The sequence below is a fragment of the Choristoneura fumiferana genome, chromosome 11 (assembly GCF_025370935.1).
Source record: "Choristoneura fumiferana chromosome 11, NRCan_CFum_1, whole genome shotgun sequence".
In the NCBI taxonomy this organism is placed as follows: Eukaryota; Metazoa; Arthropoda; class Insecta; order Lepidoptera; family Tortricidae; genus Choristoneura; species Choristoneura fumiferana.
The window spans coordinates 11,282,570-11,302,748 of record NC_133482.1 but is presented as its reverse complement, the minus strand read 5'-3'; the positions used below and the strand labels follow the sequence as shown (position 1 = coordinate 11,302,748).

General features: G+C 37.7%; 1 protein-coding gene across 1 annotated transcript in view; it reads right to left on the bottom strand.

The window, feature by feature from the left end:
• Positions 1-16,953, bottom strand: part of LOC141432794 (uncharacterized) — a 36,060-nt gene extending 19,107 nt beyond the window's left edge. The window contains exons 1-3 of the mRNA XM_074094561.1: positions 15,966-16,953; positions 13,361-13,435; positions 5,034-5,161 (exon numbers count right to left, since the gene is read on the bottom strand). Of these exons, the coding sequence (XP_073950662.1) occupies positions 5,034-5,161; positions 13,361-13,435; positions 15,966-16,716 (954 nt within the window). The 5' untranslated portion in view covers positions 16,717-16,953. The remainder of the gene's footprint in view (positions 1-5,033; positions 5,162-13,360; positions 13,436-15,965) is intronic.
• Between the last annotated feature and the right edge of the window lie 3,226 nt (positions 16,954-20,179).

Below are 20,179 nucleotides of genomic sequence, written 5' to 3'. Positions count from 1 at the left end.
GTCAACATCTAACCAGTACATTACGTGTCTGATATCTAACTTCCATTTAGCGCATATACAGGTATGTAAATCATCAGTTAGCGCGTCGCGTGCGCAAGTCAAGCTTGAAGGCATTCGGCCAGCATCAAACATGCGATTAAATGCAATACAATTTATCGGCTGTTTGAGTAAAAACGGCACTAAGGTGCCAGCTATAGTAAGACCGCAAGAAGTTGTTGTGTAGTGAATGACATACGTATACATACCAGCCTTTACCCGTGTTTCGCACGCGTAAACTATTGACCTGGCAGTTGTTTTAAAACTCCGGGATTCTATTAAGTTCTTTCGGAAATTCCCAAAAAATACATGTGGATTTCATTAATGTTGCATATAAAATACCCGTGTCAAATTTTATGTAGGTACATGTATCTTAGCCGTTGAAACTTTAGAATTTTATTTCATAAATAATAATAATAAATACCATGGGACAATTGATACCAATTGACATAATCCCAAACTAAGCAAAGCTTGTAAGCTTGAACTATGTACAGGGCAACGGATAAGCATACTTTTAAAGATAAATACATATTAAACGTCCAAGACTTGAGAACAATATCTGCCCGACCGGATATCGAACCCTAGTTATCAGGATAACATCGGGATAAAAAGTACCTACCCTCTGAGTTATTCTCAAGCGCATCATCATCCCAGCCTATATACGTCCCACTGTTGGGCACAGGCCTCCTCTAAGAACAAGAGGGCTCAAGCGCATACCTAAATCTAAATACATTACATTCATCTAAATCCGTAGTCTTTTCTCCATACTAATATAATATTATAAATGCGAAAGTGTGTGTGTTTTTATGTTTGTCCGTCTATCACGTTGAAACGGAGCGCAGGGATCGACTTGATTTTTGGCATAGAGAAAGAAGAAAGAAAGAAGAAAAGGGAACAGCGCGCGATAACCGAATTCCACGCGGGCGAAGCCGCGGGCAAAAGCTAGTTGTGTATATTTTAAAATAATCCTTGTTATAAATCCATTTCCGGCATTTAATTTGCATACGTCAATGTACTTTATGAGAGTATTTTAATCTAGATCATGTTGCAGCACTAAGTTATCATTATCACTAGTGTATTAAGGGAGTCAAGGCCAAATGGTATCAGTGAGGTTGTTAAAGATAGATGACAGGTAGAGATAGGGTTACAGAAAGTGTTTTTTTAAGTTTTTAAGCTTCGGAAAAAAAGGAATTTTCATAGATCGTTTTGAATGCTCGCTTTCGTTGGTTGCATATTAATAATTATCCTCTGGTATGCTTAAACGCAGATCCGCGTCAAATCGAAGTCTATCTTTTGTTTTTTTTCTTCATAATTTGAAACAGATGAGACTTAAATGTAGTACTCCTATTTTTTTAGTTACTCTTTTTTACCTAGATCATCATCATCATCATCATCAGCCGGAAGACGTCCACTGCTGAACAAAGGCCTCCCCCTTAGAACGCCACAATGAACTACAACTCGCCACTTGCATCCACCGGTTTCCCGCAACTCTCACGATGTCGTCAGTCCACCTGGTGGGAGGCCTGCCAACGCTTCGTCTTCCGGTTCGAGGTCGTTACTCGAGGACTTTTCTCCCCCAATGGTTATCTTTTCTTCGAGCGATGTGGCCCGCCCATTGCCACTTCAACTTGCATATTTTTTCAGCTATGTCGGTGACTTGAGTTCTTCGACGAAGTTCCGTAGTACCTAGATGATAAATTGTTATCTTAACACGTTCACTGTCCTGTCCCCTTACAAAATTATTTGACAAAGTCACATGTCCAAGTGTGTTTCCACTTTGGGGACAGTTTGCGGTTATCCCATAATGGAATCACAGACTCCTGATGAAAGCTTCATGACTTCACATCGGGGGCATAGGACAGGGACAATTACATTTGAAATTTACCACGAGCTTTGCGGTGAAGGAAAACGTCGTGAGGAAACCTGCACAAACCTGTGAAGCAATTCAATGGTACGTGTGAAGTTCCCAATCCGCACTGGGCCCGCGTGGGAACTATCGCCCAAGCCCTCTTGTTCTGAGAGGAGGCCTGTGCCCAGCAGTGGGACGTATATAGGCTGGGATGATGATGATGATAACCGTACACTTTGTGTTCGCAAACTGTTACGTTATACTGTACTGCATTATGCGTTGACCGCAGTTCTCGCTTGTTCCAGACAATTGATGTAGCGAAGTGAAAGACGAAATATTAGTTTTGAGAGCAATTTATAACTCGATTGGTTCGACTTCGCTGGACGGTTCGTTGACCCGTAATGCGATACGGTACCGATAGCGGCTCTTTGGAGTAGCGCCAGAATACGCAAGTGGTTTATCCAGGAGGACTAGAATTAGGTATTTCTAGATTCTCACGCACTGCGTTTTTAGGGTTACGTTCCGTACGTCAAATGGAGCCTCTTCTCTCACTCGGGTTTTACAGCCAAATAGTTGGAGCTAGTTTTCAAATCGGTCCGATCCATTAGGTCTAATTTCCTAAATGTTTAATTCCCCGAACGTCATTTACCTGTATGTCTATTCCCCGCACGTCTATTTACCCGAATGTCTAATCGGTCTCTATTCGTCCATTTCCTGGTTCGTCAATATTAATTCTATGACCCAAGGTCGACGGAGCTTCTTCACGCGGAGCTCCTATTCCGCGTGGCTGAGGCGCTTCCCTCCTTCACGCAACTCTAATCCAACCTATATTTTTTCATGCTTTCCTCACAAACAGGTTAGGTTAGTCGAAACAGATGAACGAAATAGACTCGAATCACATCAAATTTGTACATTTTATGTTGAAAAAGTTCCTGGTAAAAGGGGCGCATGTACAAAGCAAAGCAATAAAAGAAGGTGCGGTAATCGTACTAATGGTTAACCGCACAGACCGGCGACCATTCAAGAATGCGATACGCCTAATTTACTATCTATGCATCATTGTGTAAATATTGTTCTAGGGAAGGTCCGAAACTCCGAAAGTATCCAACTATGCATGTTATGTGAGTTTAGTTTATGAGGCACTAACTTTTCGCTCGCCGGAAAAATCTGGCGGTTCAATAAGGAATATGCATGGAACTAAAAACTTATCTTGAAGAATTAAAAAAAGACTGGAAAATAAGACTTAGATAGGTATGATGTAAAAATCATCATTATCTTTTGAATAAGGAAGATGCGAGGGAATTAAAATTGCATTCCATCTCTTTCTAGGAAACCCGACGAACGTCTGTACGGTGAAAAAAATCACAACATTTCGGGTAAATTTTCTAAGGCACATGTAACATTATTACAAATGGCCTTCCATTACAGTGAAACCGAGAGTTAAAACAGATTTGTATAGTGTCATTCATTTGAATATATGTGGTAACTGAATAATGTAACGGACGTGATGATTCACGATTATTCAATGGATTGAGAAAAGAGGAAGCAAAAAATGGTACGCACATGTCAATTGCTGCTGCACGAAATGCGAATGAATCCGATAGAATTGATTACGGATGATTTGAATTTTTCATAAATATACAAAACCAGCTTTTGCCCGTGACTCCGTCTGCGAAAAATTCGTAAGTGTATCGCTTTTTTCGGGATAAAAACTATCCGATATCCTTAACAGGGTCTCAAATCAAACTATCTTCATACCAAATTTCATTTAAATCACTTCAGCGGTTTAAGCGGGAAGAGGTAACAGACAGACAGACCATCGCATTTATAATAGCTATTAGTAAGGATTGTTGCCATATTCAAGCGTTTTACTTAGCTACGAAGACAGTGGCGTCACCGTTTAATTTCTACTCTTTAATGTCGCACTGTAAATTGACTTTTTCTAAGAAATCTGATTCGATTTTTTCTAGCAACAGGTAAAATGATTTTCCATTTTTGAACCCTCGATCCATTGATTGAGAGAAAACTAGTAAACTTGAATAGCGTAGGCTTATAATTACAGTGATTTCAAATCGGACGTAATCACGTGTAAGTACTTAATTGCTTTGACGACAAGTTGAAGTAGGTATACATGGTTATTTATCCCGGAAATCACTAGGTATAAACCTTTTTTTTTAATAATACTTCTTGCACTTGAAGAAAGCTACACTACTAAAGCCATGTCTAGTCTTTCTGCAATAAAAATCGTGCAAGTTGCATCTAGCGTTGCGTGATTGTTGCGAGAGATAGAGGGATGACTTGGTTAAAGTCGCGCGTTCATGGTGGATGCAAGCCGCTTCTAACCGAGGCAACTGGAGGTCTATGGGGGGAGGCCTATATCCAGCAGTGGAATGTCCTACGTGGAAGATGAAGTTGCATTATATTCCGAGGCCGTAAAGCCAACGACTTTGAAGTGATCAATCCCGCGACCCAATGTAATGCAACTTGCATGATTTTTTTTTGCCGGTCTAAACTGGGCCATATATTTAAATTCAATTCTTCTTCAAATTCCGCGCTTCTGAGTGAACTCGCCAGCAAGAGCTGCGGCAGTACAGTGTAACACGTTCGCAATTGCATTCAACATCTCTTTCTTATTTTAGACGGATAAAAATTTCGAGTGAGATTGTACAGTCGAAGTAATTCCGTGTGTCAGGGTGGAATCATTTCACTGCAAATGTCATATTGTTACACCTGCTAATACTGTATAATATACCTAGGTAAAAAACTTAAGAAGATGACCTGTTGTATGTAGTAGTAACGTGTCCGTATTCCGTATAGGTAAGTCGACGTTCCATATTCGAAAAATGACTGAAGTCCCATATCAATTCTATGCACTACTAAGTACACTCACCAGCACCAATATGTGACAAAGCGTGCATAAATATCTGATACGACTCTATTTCCAGGGCCGTTAGGACGTGTCGGATATATTTGCACGCTCCGCTGTGGCAGATATTAATGCAGGTGACTGTACAGCAGGTCATCTTCTCATGTTTTTTACTTACACCTGCTAAAGAATCATCGTGAAATCGATAGCGAAAAGGGCTACTGGTAAGAGTTTCAGTTTCCTCAATTTTACAGGTTTTAAAAATTGACGTTTCATACATACATCCAGCCGCTCCATGACCATGGCTCGTACCCTAGCGTAGAGCGCCTCTTCCCTGATCCTTGCGGAGTCTCGGATCTCCCGGACCAGATCAGTCACATAACCGGGAGAATATTGGCCACCTATCAGACCTGGAACATAGATAGAGGTATGTTAAGAAGTAGTTACTTGCAGGAAATAATTGTCTGTTCATGATTGATTGTTGTAATCATGGAATAGGAGACAAAGGTTGAAAGAGTCCTCATACCAGAACCTATGGTCGCTCGTTGAACCACCTGCAAATGTGGTCTTTTCGAGAACCAGTAGTTTTGCTATAGTCTTTTTGAGATGTGGTCTATTAAAAATGTGGTTGTTTCTAGAACCAGATGTTTTGCTAACAAGTCATTCGGAATTTCGGAGATGGCTTTCTACAGCTTTATGAATTCAATTTGAGTTTTATTCCGCGTACGTTGATTACTGTATACGGTTTCTCAAAGTGGGGTACGCGAACCCCTAGGGGCTCGCTATTCGACGGTAGGGGGTTCGCGACAAGGTTTACGTGATGGTGGCTGCAAGAATGGCAAGATGATTAAGATTGGTTTTTGGAGTCTTTTTGTATTTTTTATTTCAACTCCAAATTTGCTACTTATTTGTTTGCTATTTGTAGTTGTTTGTTTCAGTTTGTATTTTCGTTGGCAAGATGATTCTTACCTATATTTGTTACTTACCTTTTATTGAAATAAATAATATACATTATATTATGATGATGATTAAAATAAAAATTACTCTCTTTGGAGTCGTCTAGAAACTTTAACAGGGGTACGTGGAGCCATAAGTTCGAGAAACCCTGCTGTATACTAAACTATTTGATGTTAAATTGCCACCACATTCCTACGCGTGGAGGTGTAATTTGTCGCAAAGGTGCTTCTATAACACTTGAACATTCTATCGTCCACCTACGTTATTCTCGGAAGGCGGATTAATGTCCTTGCCTTGACGTCTTACCATCATGTATAATTTAATGCACACAAGTGCGCAGGAACAGTCAAGTGGCATTGAGAATACTAACTTAATCATTTGGGCGATGCGACATAGTTTACTTAAAACAGAAGGGCGCGCCAAAGTTCGCATAATTTTCGCAAGTCATAATGTATTGTTTGATAGAATTATTGTTTGTCATATTTTTTTCCCACTGAAACCGTCAATTTTTCTGGCATTTTTAAAAGGTCATCCTATAGCCTCCTGAGACCTCACGTACTTTATAAAGAACCAATTAATACTAAGAATAACGGCCGAATGTACCTACTTTATAAAGTACAAATTGTTTATTGAATCCGATCGAAATAACTAAATAAATTTAAATAGAATGTTCTCAACGGAGTTTCTAAAACAATTATTACGTAACCAGAGTTTTAAAAACAGTAGCCATAAACCTAGTTACCCTAGGTCACGAACGAAACGCACGCAAGCCCCAGGCATCCAATTATCTTCAGCTATTCTTGCGATGAAATATGAAACGAATTGCGTAGGTATTCATAAGAACAGCTATAAAAATGCTATCTGATGTAAGTAAGTAACAACGTAAAGAATTAAGGACTTGGTAAAACAGTGAGTCAAATTGTTACCTTAATTTTGAACAGAAATTCCGGATATTATTTTGTAAATTGTTGCAACATAATCTAAAGTATTTAATTTAATGTACAGTTGAGTTCATAAACTTGTGAGCAAAAATTTGATCAAAAATATCTGAACACGACTTTATTGTTAACGGCGTAGAAGCGTGTTCAGATATTTTTGATCAAATTTTTGCTCACAAGTTTATGAACTCCACTATACATGAAAGCTATATGTAGTAGATAAACACATTTGGTTATTCTTAGGGCCGGTACAGACGGATAGTATTTGAACTGCAACCCAGCTGCAAAATGGCAGTTTGAGTGCAGTTTTGTTTGATGCAGTTACACCAACTGCATCAAAATTGCCGTGCCGTCCCGTCAACCGCCCACCGGCTGCAAGCCGGCTACACGGTCGTAATGCAGCCGTATTGCAGATGGAACGACTGCATTGTAACTGCGTTCTAGAACGCAGTTCTATTGCAGTCGTATTGCAGTTTCTTCCACTGCCATTTTGCAGTTGGGTTGCAGTTCAAAATCTGTCCGTCTGTACCGGCTCTTAAAGTTTATGTATACTTAATAAAGTACGCTAAGACATAATTAGGTTAATTAATTTGAAGATACTTCCAAATAGGTACAGTATTTGTGATTTGAAACTTTAATAGGTCGGTTTTTTAGGAAACGTGCAAGTCGTGCAACACGTTAATCTAAAATCATTCACTAGTTAGATATTATCAGTCAATTTTTAAATAGGGGAAGAGAAAATGGCTGTTTAATTAGTGCCAAGAAAAATAAAGCAGGTGACAGCGTGGGATGCGCCAGAGCGTCGGCGTCGCATCGGGCGTCATCTACTTTTTTGTTTTGTCGACATATTAGGCTGCACACTAGGTGTTTATATAGTCTATGCTGTGCATAATTTTGCGTGTTGCTTCATTTGGCCCAACCGTAGCAAGACCGTAGCCATAAAATAACGTCAGACGCCAGAAAACTGAGTCCGTAGTGCCTAACGTTTCTGACGTTCGCGGTCGCAATCAAATGACAGTTTTTGTATGCGAAATCTGTCATTTGATTGCGATCGCGAGTGTCAGAAACCTTAGGCAATACGGCCCCAGGAGACGAGGGTAGAAAGAGTTGGTGAATGCGATTGCAAGCGCTCGGACGTTAGACAATACCACCACTGGTCTCAGGTTCAGTCTAGACGTCTATTTTAGCAAAGAAGTGGTTATCGGTTAGTTTGTCTCTCACCTCCAACTTATTAATAATTCATTGAGCATCTATTTTCTGAGCAACACAATATACAACACTTTCGTGCTCAAAGCGATTGTTTAAGCTTTCCATTTCATTATTCTAACAGACAGTGTAATCGGATTTGACACTTCTTTTTCTGTTTGTTTTTGTACATAATAGCTACAAAATTCTACACTTTCTTAATAACCAATGACAAAGCATTACGGGAGTTGCCGTCTCGTAGGTAGGTATATTTACAGTACAAGTGCATACAACAAAACTGTGAAACATGAAATTTGTGGTCATTTACCTGCATTAACAGAGACGAAAACGCGCGTTACCTACTTCTGTCATATTAGCTTTGAGCAAACAACAATGAGTGATTGCGCGAAACTTTTAACGTTCTTTTAATCTTCCAATAAAGCCTTGCTCAGCTTTCGAAAGTTAAAAACAATAGGCTCGGTAGAAATGCTTTCTAATAAGCGAAACACTGTGCCAGCAAATTGAATGCGTTGCTTCCGTGAAACCGGGTCGCCTTCGGACCAGAGTTAATTATTTCACTAGCAGCAAAAATAACTAATCGATCGAACAAAAAGTAAGTTATGAAACATAGATTAGTAATGGTAACCTACTGGTCTTCAATTCATTACGGAATCTACTTTTTTGCGTTTTATATTGATTTACAGTTACAGCTAGTTATTGGAGTTAACACGCAATGCTCATTTGCATACCTACCATACCTAGCTTCTCCATTCATTTACCTGGGCATTTTCACAAAAAAGTGTACCCTTTCTTTTTTGACAATTTTGGAAAAATATGGTTTTTCCTACTCATAATCAAAAGCACAGCCGTTTCCGATGGTTTATAAAAAAGTCCCTATCAGAAATATCAATTTTGTGTCGTTTTTTTCATACTCTTGGTATTTGCGTCACAAAACTGACTCATAAAATTTGTATGAAAAAATCAAATACACTTTGAAAGAAATGGTACACGTTTTTCATTAACTAGCCTAGCACAGCACAGCTCTAGTGGAACAGTTGAGCGAAGCGAGGAGAAAATGAAGTGCTTCTATTCAGGTCCATGAAAAACACATTCTTCGCAACACATCCTCGAACATCTGTATGTATGTAACTCTTTATTGCACATAAAAATAAAAATAAATACACAGAGAGGAGAACAAAGGCGAGCTTATCCCTGAAAAGGGATCTCTTCCAGCTAACCTAGTGGTAACGCAACCTTAGGCACTAGTACCACTGCCAGAGGAGAAGAGAGTGTTTTTAGTATGAAAATTTTATCGATTTTGTCGCCAAGCGACCAATTTTTCATGCTAAAAACACGTTACCCTCGTCTGGCTAGGTACCTTGCCAGCGGTGACACCAGTGCCTAGTAAGGTGCATGTTTGTTGGCAGTTTTTATCGTGTAGGTGTCTATTAATATTCGTAAACAAAGGTGTTATTTAGATAAGTGACGACAAGTGGCATTGAACGAAAATACAGTTTCGGTTGTTTGTACTTGTACACTAGCGATTTTGTCAAGAAGCTCGTACCTACAGCGCACTGTACCTAAGCCAAAGTAAACTGTGGATTTGATAGCAAATCATCAATGTACAGCTACGTTTTGCATTTTACAAGCGTAGGAGCATAGCCAGTCTTCTGTGACATTGGATTACGGTGTCCGACGTTGCAGCTCGGATTCAGTTGGATGATTGGCAAGTATGAGTGAAAAACATCGGCTGCTGTCAATTATTCAGGCATCAATCGGGTGAAATAGTGAGTTTCATTTTGAGATTTTGCTAGAAACAGGACTCAAACTCAAAGCTTGCCAAGTAGCGATGAGTTATAATGGTGCAATCAATTCGGGTTTTATTTTCACTTTAGAATGTATTAGGTATGCTTTGACCATCAAGCTAGCTAGTTGATCAGTTGATCACGTTTTAAAACAAATGACATTTTCTTAACTAATTGTATATAAAACGGGCAAAAACGGTGCGCGCTGGCAGCGGTGACCTTGTACAGTCGAGTTCATAAACTAGTGAGCAAAATTTCGATCAAAAATATCTGAACAAGACTATTGTTAACGGCGTAGAAGCGTGTTCAGATATTTTTGATCAAATTTTTGCTCACAAGTTTATGGACTCGACTGTACGTAGAAGGTTGGGAGCAATTTCCGACCTAAGGGATGTTACGCGTTATAGTAAGTTGTGTAGTGGTTACATCATTTCCCCAAAATCGTCTTTTCCTTGCTTTTGTGTAGTTTTGGCCCTTCGGGCCGATGCAATCTTAACGTAACTTACGTAATCTAAACCTTGGGTAGGTTTCTGTGTCGATTAAAATAGGGAAAAAACGCGATTGTGAAAATAAGCTTCAGTAAAAAAAGCATATTGGACAAAAAAATCATTTAGGAAAATCTGTGAATGGAAAAATCATGTAAGGAATAAAATACGTCTGGTGTAATATGTCTAGTGATGACTTTTTATTTCTTACCATATTAATTTAACATAGAATCTTTGTTGTTTCCTCTCCACTTTTCTCTAACACGTCTTTCTTCATTTTATGTTCTATAGTGAAGAAAGTCTAATTGTATTATTCTCTTCGGCCGTCTACAGAACCGGAGTTTCAGTTTCAGAACTGTTTTCTTACGAGGCTTTCAAATTACTAAAGACACAGCGAGGTCTGAAATATGCCGCAGTTTTACAAATAAGACAAATATATAATACTAGCTTTTACCCGGTCACAGTACTGTTTTTATAGGTATAGATAATGTTTAACATCGTTTGACATTTGATCCAATCCAGAAGTGGTCAAATCCAGAAGGGGTCAAATGCAGAAGTGGTCAAATCCAGAAGGGGTCAAATCCAGAAGGGGTCAAATGCAGAAGTGGTCAAATCCAGAAGGGGTCAAATCTAGAAGTGGTCAAATGCAGAAGTGGCCAAATGCAGAAGTGGTCACCGACCGTCAAAAGGTCCTATCCTAACCAATCCTCGACAATAGCTTTCCTACGAAACTGGAACTGATAAAATAAATATCTACATGAAATATGACAGAGCACGTGTAAGCACCAATGCTAGAAAGAAGGAATTTGTACTGGTTAACAGTGGGATAAAGTATCTATTAAAATAAGAAAATTGTATATATTTGTAAATGATAAGGATAAGCGTAAGATTCGAACGCGCACGTGTTGTTAATGTAGACTCGGTTTTATTTATATCGACGGAATAGGATTGCGTCTTGTTGATGAGAGGAAATTTTTAAAGAAACTTACCGATTAGTCAAGCAGTCTTAGAATAACTTACGCACGGTATGTTTAAGAAACAATTTGACAAGCAAAGCAAGATAACATAACGACCTCAAGATAAAGGAGTAAAGGCCAATGGATTATCATGCCACTAACATTTGAATGTCTAGGTATTCTACATGAGTGCAATACATACATTCCTTACTCGCATGTAAAATTAAATTCTGACGCCATGCAAAGTTGTGTTCGCTAGAATTTTCTTTATCGCCGCAAACCGCAACGACGACATTATTTTAAGTTATTTTGTTGTAGTCCTAAATGAGAGTCAATGATTCAACGCTGTGTTTAACCCAAGCCCTGTAATTAAAAAAAGACCGCCTTGGGATAAAATTATTTTGTTGAAATGGATGATGGCTGACAATAATGCTGTGCTAATTAATTAATTCAATTTGCGAAATTCTAATCATTCATGTCTATCACAAAACCCAAGCTCAACTTCATAAAATTGACAGTGATAATTAACTAATTATTGATTACGATATTGATTGACTGTATTATTAGCAACTTGTAAGTTTTTTTACCAAGTTCGAAACAGGAGGAATTTTTCAATTTATTTTACGTTTGTTGGTTTTTGTTGTTTCTTGTATTTTGCTTTTTACAAGCTTTTAATTAGTTTCACCTGTCCCGTTGTTTGTCTGTCTGTAGTCAAATCTTGCACGTATAATTTGACCAACTTCCAGTAGTCTGATTGACTTGAAATTTGGAATCTGGTAGTGACAATATTGGATGGTAGTCCAGCCAGGATCGTCTCCGCAGGACGAAACTCTTCAACGGTTAATACTAGTTAATAGCATCGACTTGAAATTTGGTATGCAAATGTAGTTTGGGTGACAATGCAAGTATAGTCACCAAAAAGTATAGTCAGCAAAAAAAGCCTTTTATTAAAAATGATTTTTTTACCAAAAATTTGCAAGTTAAATTTGATGCACTTGCCGGTTTCCGATTGAGCTGAAATTTTGCATGCATGTGTAAATCGGATGACAATGCATTATTATTTTAACATGAAGCTGATCTGATGATGAAGCTGGAAGGTGGCCATAGGAAGTCAGTAATGAAACGGCACAAACCCATCTAGTTTGGGTTCCTTTGATTTGACTTGACGAGTACTTTGGTGCTAGATGGTAACCAGGGTCTGATGATGGAGCTGGAAGGTAACCATAGGAATCTGGTAATTAAACGACGCAACCGCATCGAGTTTGGGCTCGTTTGATTCGTCTTGATAAGTACTTTGGTCGGAGTGAATATGCGACCCTATCAAATACTAATGTTAAAAATAAAATTAGAAGAAAAAACCTTTTTAAAAACAAGCTTTTTATTAGAAAAAATAAATGAACTAAAAAGGAAAAATAAATTGACGTAAACATTTATCACATGTATGTAGTAAGAATGCTTTAGGTTCAGGATAACCTCTTATGTAAAACAGCAAGGGTGAAAGCCATAAAAAAAAAACCTCTTATGTGGTCACACATTATAAGAAAGCGTGTGTAGATAGTTGTCACACATTATAAGAAAGCATGTGTAGATAGTTAAGTTCTAGAGACTGATATAAATATGGATGTACTTTCAAAATGTAAAATATATATCATTTTAATTTAAAAGCTTGAGGCACTAATACCACATAAGCGGTTATCCTCAACCTACAGCATTCTTACTACATACATGTGACAAATTTAAATTTATTTTTCCTTTTGTTCATTTATTTTTTGTAATAAATGCTTGTACTTAATTAAAAAGGTTTTTTTTCTTTAAATTTTATTATAACTTAGAACTCTTGTCATTTATGAACCAATTCGGAAAAATCTTTTTCCTTTTTTTTATTATTTGACTGGATGGCAAATGAGCAAGTGGGTCTCCTGATGGTAAGAGATCACCACCGCCCATAAACATCTGCAACACCAGGGGTATTGCAGATGCGTTGCCAACCTAGAGGCCCAAGATTATTAAGGTTTGGGAGTATATATTATATTTATATCCCATCTGGGCCCCCTCTTGGAAAGTTCTTTGATGTATTTTTAAAATTATTATAAAAGTAGTAGAACACGCGTCGTGTGGCTCGCCTGCCTATTGCTAACGCGATTTAAAATAACATTTTAAGTATTAAAAACTTATTATTTGCTTAACAAAGATTTCTGCTAAGTTAAGAAATATTTAAACAAATATCAACTTAACTCTTGACTTGTAATGAACCTAGGAGAAACTAAATAAATGACCACTCACCATTGTTGCCTCCAATGCTGGACCCGGATCCTTTCTGCCATAGTCCATTTTGCTGTCGCATATTATTTAGTTCCGCTATAAAAAAAAAGATAATAATAACAGTTAACAGCTAATCTAAACGTCTAAAGCATGAGTGCAAGTGCAAGTGTTGTATTAGTGAACTTAACACTAAGTGAAGCCAAATTATGTAGAAAATTATTATGTACTAGCCGTTACCCGCGACTCCGTCGCAAATTCGGTTATCGCTATCCGCGGGAACTGTGCAATTTTCCGGATAAAAACTATCCTATGCCCTTCCCCGGGATTCAAACTATCTGTATACTGACCAAATTTAATCTAAATCTGTTCAGCGGTTTAGACATGTTGAGGTAACAAACAAACAGACCTACAAACTTTTGCATTTATATAAGTGGGATTAATTTTTAACCGACGAAAAAAAACGGAGGAGGTTCTCAAGTCGACGCGTATATTTTTGTTCAATGTATGACCACGCATAACTTTTTACAGAGTAGTCCGATTTTGATAATTATTATTTAAATGGAAAGGGTATACCTCGAAGTTGGTCCCATATAAATTTGAAAAAAAAAAAACTCCAACCCTAAGGGTAGGAAAACAAGGGATGATTGATTGGTTCACTCAGTGATTGTAATGTATGACGACCATGCAACTTTTTACAGAGTAGACCGATTTTAATATTTCTTTTTTTATTGGATAGGGTATGTATACTATTGTATACCTCGAAGTTGGTCCCATATAAAAATAAATACTTTTTAACAAAAAATTAAACTGAAAAGCATAAAATAATAAACCTTTTTTGTATTTAACCTTAATCTACTTACCAATTTGAAGTCGGTGCCTCAGCACTAACCAGCTGGAGTGGACCTATAGTCGTCTACCTGACGGGCTTCTATCACTCCTTCTAGCTTGTGCTGAGGCACTAACTTCAAACTGGTTAAGTTGGTTGGTGTTTGGTTGGTGGTTGGTGGATTAAGGTTAAATAAAAAAGGTTTATTATTTTATGCTTTTCAGTTTTTTCGGTGGTAAAATTTTTCGTTAACAAGTTTTTTTACAAAAACATGTCCGTATTTACTACATAAAAAGTGTCATCAGCATTGGTCATTTCATTAGTCATACTGAAATAACTGGAAAACTGTCAACGTGCTACACATCAGTAAGGAGGTCAAGGGGAAACCATCATCATCATTAAAACTTTATTATTATTCAAATGAAGTGAAGAAGCTACTGAAATATTTTTTCTCATAGCTTTTTCTAGTCATGTATAGTTTATTGAATATCAATATGGCAGTTCAAAGGTCAAAAGCAAAATGAAAAAAAAAAAAGACTATAGGAAAAAACAATTACTTAGTAGAATAGTAGTAGAGTCAACTTATAAATTATAGAATGCTTGCTTGCTTGTTTCCTTTTGTTACGAGGAATATTGTTTCGGACCATTATTACATTCAGGTAGCAATCTTCCTAAGTGACTTAAACAAATACAGGGCTACTACTACTTAATTTACTTTCTCTTAAATATAGTCAAAGTTTAAGTAAAATGGCTTTAAAGGATTTAAGTTCAAGTAATGTTATTCTTGTTGTTGTCACCAGTGGGTGGAACAATATATTTGACCATTCTCCTTGGCTCACTTATGAATGTGTAGGATGCTTATGAGTTTGAAAGTGTTGCTTTGTGTGGGCAGACACCATTTGAGTTGTATTTGAAGACAAAACTTTTGAGCATTTGTTTCTAGGTTGGCAGAGAGAATCTGAGAAGAGAATCCAAAACGGCAATATAGAATCCTGTTTTTAGGACTACACATTGCTATCAAATATTGGCCGTTACTATAGGTACCTTAAATTAGCATGCTGGGTTGTTATAAAGACTTTAAATCTTCTTTTATAAGAACCTTTTCCTGACAATAGCAAACACAACAAAAAAAGAATTAGCTAAATTGGTCCAGCCATTCACGCATGATGCCGTGACCAAGGAATATAGGGATTAATTTTTATATATTATAAGAAATGTCCTTGAAATTACGAGGTTAGCGAAATATAATTGCGGATTGTATTTGTTTAGAAAATAGGATTACCTGTCATTCAGAACAGTTAAGTTATTAAGAAATAATTCAGATATCTATTCACAGGTGCACCCATTTAAATATTGATTTTATACTTATGTGCAAGCACAGATATGTACAACAATCGCAAATTACTACAATAATATAAGCACAATTGAAAGTTCAGAATTTCAATCACAATTTCTAAACCATCTTGTTGATTAATTGTTATAGTTTTTTAATATTTTTCACATTGTGGAGATAATTATTTAATGAGAATTATATTATTTAATTTGACAAGCTGAGATATATTTAAAAATGTTAATGGTACCAAACAAATGTATTCGCACATGCGCTCATTATGAAAACAATGGGAGTGTTTTTATTGTTGCGATTCCGCTAATGCTGAGAACACATTATTATAAAATATGCATTATTTCATGCTAATGGTTGCAGCTAAGCTAACTTCCTGTAATTTTGTGAGTTATAAAAGTGTGTTAGTAAATATAATGTGATTAATATTTCCTGAATGGAATATTTCGTGACATTACCTCTTGTCTCTTGTAAGTCTTTGTTTAGTCTCTCATTGGTCATTTTCAGGTTCGTAATTTGGTCCAGGAGGTATGTTAGCAGTCTACTGCCAACTTGGCTGCCAGATAGTCCTGAACTAGCCTCGGATATGGAGTCCACATCGCCATTGGCAGGTCTAGCTATATCAGGCAGCCCTTGCACGCACGGGTCACTGTATCTCCTCGCACACTCATCCTTCTCATTGGTATTCATATCACTGTTGGAGTTCGTGTCGGCGACTGACGTAACTATCGGCGGTAGGCTCGCGAAGTCTTGGCTATCGGAGCAATTCTTTGGTTGAAAATAGTTAGCATTTGGGGTGCTGTTAGGTGTGCTGCAGTCTTCTTGTTTGTCGGTGCGGCGCCGCGGCCGCGGCCTTTGGACTTGTACGCTTTTGTTCACGCTCTGTACGTATCGGTACTCCGGAGGATAAAGTGGTGGCATGACAGGGCTGCAGTACGTAGGCGGAGTAGGTAACGACATTGGCTCCGCGTAACCGTACATGTTAAACCTACACGGGTCGTAGCCGGGAGCGAACTGAGCGCTCGTCCAATTCATATTTGGAGTAAACGAATCAAACGTATCCATGCTAGGAGTAGACTCCTGGATGTGGCACATCGTCTTGTCTAACCATTTGGATAGATATGAACCCTTACTTCCTCTAGATTTTTTCCGCTTTCCCAGGGGACTGTTCCTAGCATTACCGTTCACTTGCTTTGGCGTAGAAGCCATTTGATCGTTACACAAAAACACACGGTTCCTAAGCAACAGGCACTTATAACTGTTTAATTACCATCTCATTGTCAGACTGCACCATATAACCTGATTATGAATTCACGACCGAGAAAAACAAATAATAAATAATTCATCGACCGACCGAACACTCAGCAAGAACGACTGTAAACTGTATGTATGTAATACTATGTATGTATTCCTTCCTCTATTCAATTTCGATTGACCAACCAAAGACATGACGTTATGGCCTGCTGTCAAATCTGACAAACGACTGCTTAGGGTGCCCCCACATGCAGTCGCTAGTCGCTCGTTTGCAGCGATAAATCTAGTCACGTGACCCCATTTTGAAGGTGATTTTGAATTTCCCGCGACTCAAAAAAGTAGCGTCAAGTTGCCGCGTCGAGCAGCAGCGACAAGATAGCTTCTTGCAGGAATGGTCTTGGTCTTGGAAGCTGATTTCTTAATCTGACCTGGCCCAATACCACGAAGTGCAAAACTCGAACTTCGTATGTTGCCGTCCCGCTGACGCTTATATCATTCAATACGCGAGTGAAAGAGATGTTGCGATACGAACTTCGATTTGCGAGTTTCAGATCTATTGTCAAGAAGATATTTATATCAAAGGCGTATTATAAAGTTAATGATTAAATCATGGACAGGGATATTTGAAACATAATAATATTGTAAATATGTTTAAAAAATATATATACCTCGTTGAGTTTCTTGCCGGATTCTTCTCAACAGAGGTTTTTCCGAACCGGTGGTAATTTTTTTTTGACATTCATAAGTGCTTGTTAAAGCCTAAATTGAATAAAGATATTTTGACTTTGACTGAACGTTTGTAATAAACTAATGAAAAAAACGCTTGGCGATTGAAACTATTTCACATAGGTAACAACCTTTCCAAATTAACATCAGAGTTAACAGGTAAACGTTGTAGACAAGTCAAGATTTCATTGTTCCGACTATACTGAACTAAGTATTGCCATATAAATAAGAACAACAGCGCCCTCTTGACAATAGTCATATATTTTTGGTTTACCTTTAGTAGCAGTCGTGGCAGTCGTATAAATAAAAGAAATTGGAGTGAATGAAAAAAAAAATAACACTGTTTTTGCCGAAATTGAAGATTTTTTTTTCCAGCGATAAAGTTCAACATTTTCAGCTTTATCGCTAAAATCATTATCGCTGTCACGTGACCAGATTTGACGTTGGAAACGAGCGTCGAGCGACTGCATGTGGGGGCATCTTTGCGCTACCTCTTTACTAACTACTCAAATAATTATGTTTACTTACGTTTGAGTAGTAAGTTCGGGCAAACATTGTATAATAACGTTAACCAAAAATATAGTCAATAACAATTTACTGCAAGTTAATTAATGTAAAATTATGACTTTCTTACTGTAATTTTACTACGGAATGCGAAATTACTAGCAAGCGCGTATTTAGCCAACAAAATAGAAAAACGTTTCATTAAATGTTGCCAAACGAAACAAAACGATTTTATTGTTCTTATTCTTTTTTATTAGCCGGGCCCGGCTACCCGGCCGGGTTAGAATGACAATATGTCAATTTTGACAGTCTCAAAAATGATACCAGATTAGTTTCGTAAAAAATGCGTGGACAGCTTTCGCTGGCCAGTCTAGTCTAGTATAATGTTCATTAAAAAACTACAGAAATTACTACAGCAGCAGGGTTACTACGAAATTAGAAAAATCGAAGTTCGTGTCGCACCTTCCCTCTCACTCTCGTATTTAAATAATATAACTCATATAAGCGTCGGCGGGATGGTACTACGATACGAACTTCGAATTTCGTAGTAGCCCTGCAGTTGCTTCAATAAGAATGAAGGTTTTTCGACAGGCGAAATATCGATAGATGGCGTTAGTATCGTGAGGTCCGTTTGACATTTCTGTCACGCTTGTGAGGAATAAATATCTAAATAGGCCAATCGCAAGCAAGACTGAAACGTCAAACCGACCTCACGATACTAACGCCATCTAGCGATAGGTGCTGCCATCTGTACGGCTACTTTTAGCTCTACACACGGCTACTATTCTAACTAGATGGCGCTTGACTAAACCATAGCAACGCTAGCTCATTACAGTCTGTTCAATATAGGAATGGACAGAAGGAAAATAGGTTCTTTATAATGCACGCTTTAGAAAGTCATTTCATAAATTGCATTTTTTTAGTATACGGTCTAAATTTAATTCTGGTTAAAATATCGAAGACGTCAATATTCATTGACTAGGTAACTGTTGCCCGCGAATCCGTTTTTTGCTATCCCGCGGGAACTGCAATTTTCCGGGATAAAAACTATTTCTATGTCCTTCCCCGGGACTTGTACTATCTGTAATCTGTATACCAAATTTCACCTAAATCGGTTCATCGGTTAAGACGTGAAGTGTTAGTTAACAAACAAACATACAGACTTACAATCTTTCGCAATTATTTATAGCTATTAATCGCCAGTTTGGATCAAAATGTGATGACCTTTAATCATACGAATAGTTAACTTTTCACAACTAAAGCACTGCACCAAATTTGATGAAATTTGGAATTGAAAAAAGCTTGCGCTTTATAGCAGAAACTACGAGTAGAATATTTTTAAACGGGCAATGAGAGCGGATAAGTCCAAGAAAGACAGTTATTATGTATAAATATAAATCGAATTAATAACTATTAAACTTTAGTTATTTAATTAATTATTGTGTACCCGAATAGGTTTCCAGTGACAGCTTAGCCTAGTGTGAACCAACGGAAACCACTTGTAATTTTTGCTTATAAACATTTTGATTGATTTTTGATTATGTAGAAAATTACGTATAATATTGCGTTATTTTGTAAGTTCATTACGTATTAATCTACTTACAAAGTAAACAAAATTATGACTTCATCTTATTACTTCTTTTATTTATTATCATCCTCTCCTCTTCTTCTGTGACCATCTAGAGTCAAATTTTATCCTGAATGGACTATAACAGAAATTAAATACGCTAATGCTAACCAGCGTAAGTAACTCATATATTCGCAACCTTACCTAAGATTGTAGATATTGTACATCTATAATTACTGAATTAGACACACACATACTAACTGAAACACTGTTCGCGCACTAAAACCATTTTAGGCCGTATACAGTGCAGGGGTGCTCTCTAGCACAAAAAAGAACTGTCTTGTCAGTCTAGTCAGTCTTGTCGTAATACTCATGACACATGTTTTATCCGCTCACGTCTTGTTATTAACCCATCGCCTAAATAAGACTGAAGATTCGTCGCACCCGCATCGCAAGACCCCCGCGCTCATCATCATCGGCCGGAGCCCTAACCAGGTGCTTCTGCACTGCTAGAAATTCCATTTGGCACAAGCGGGCTCTCGGTCTTCCGCCACCCCTTAAAATTGGCTATTTACACGCCATACCAAACACCTCCGAAAAACGTCTCAAGCTATCAGTAAA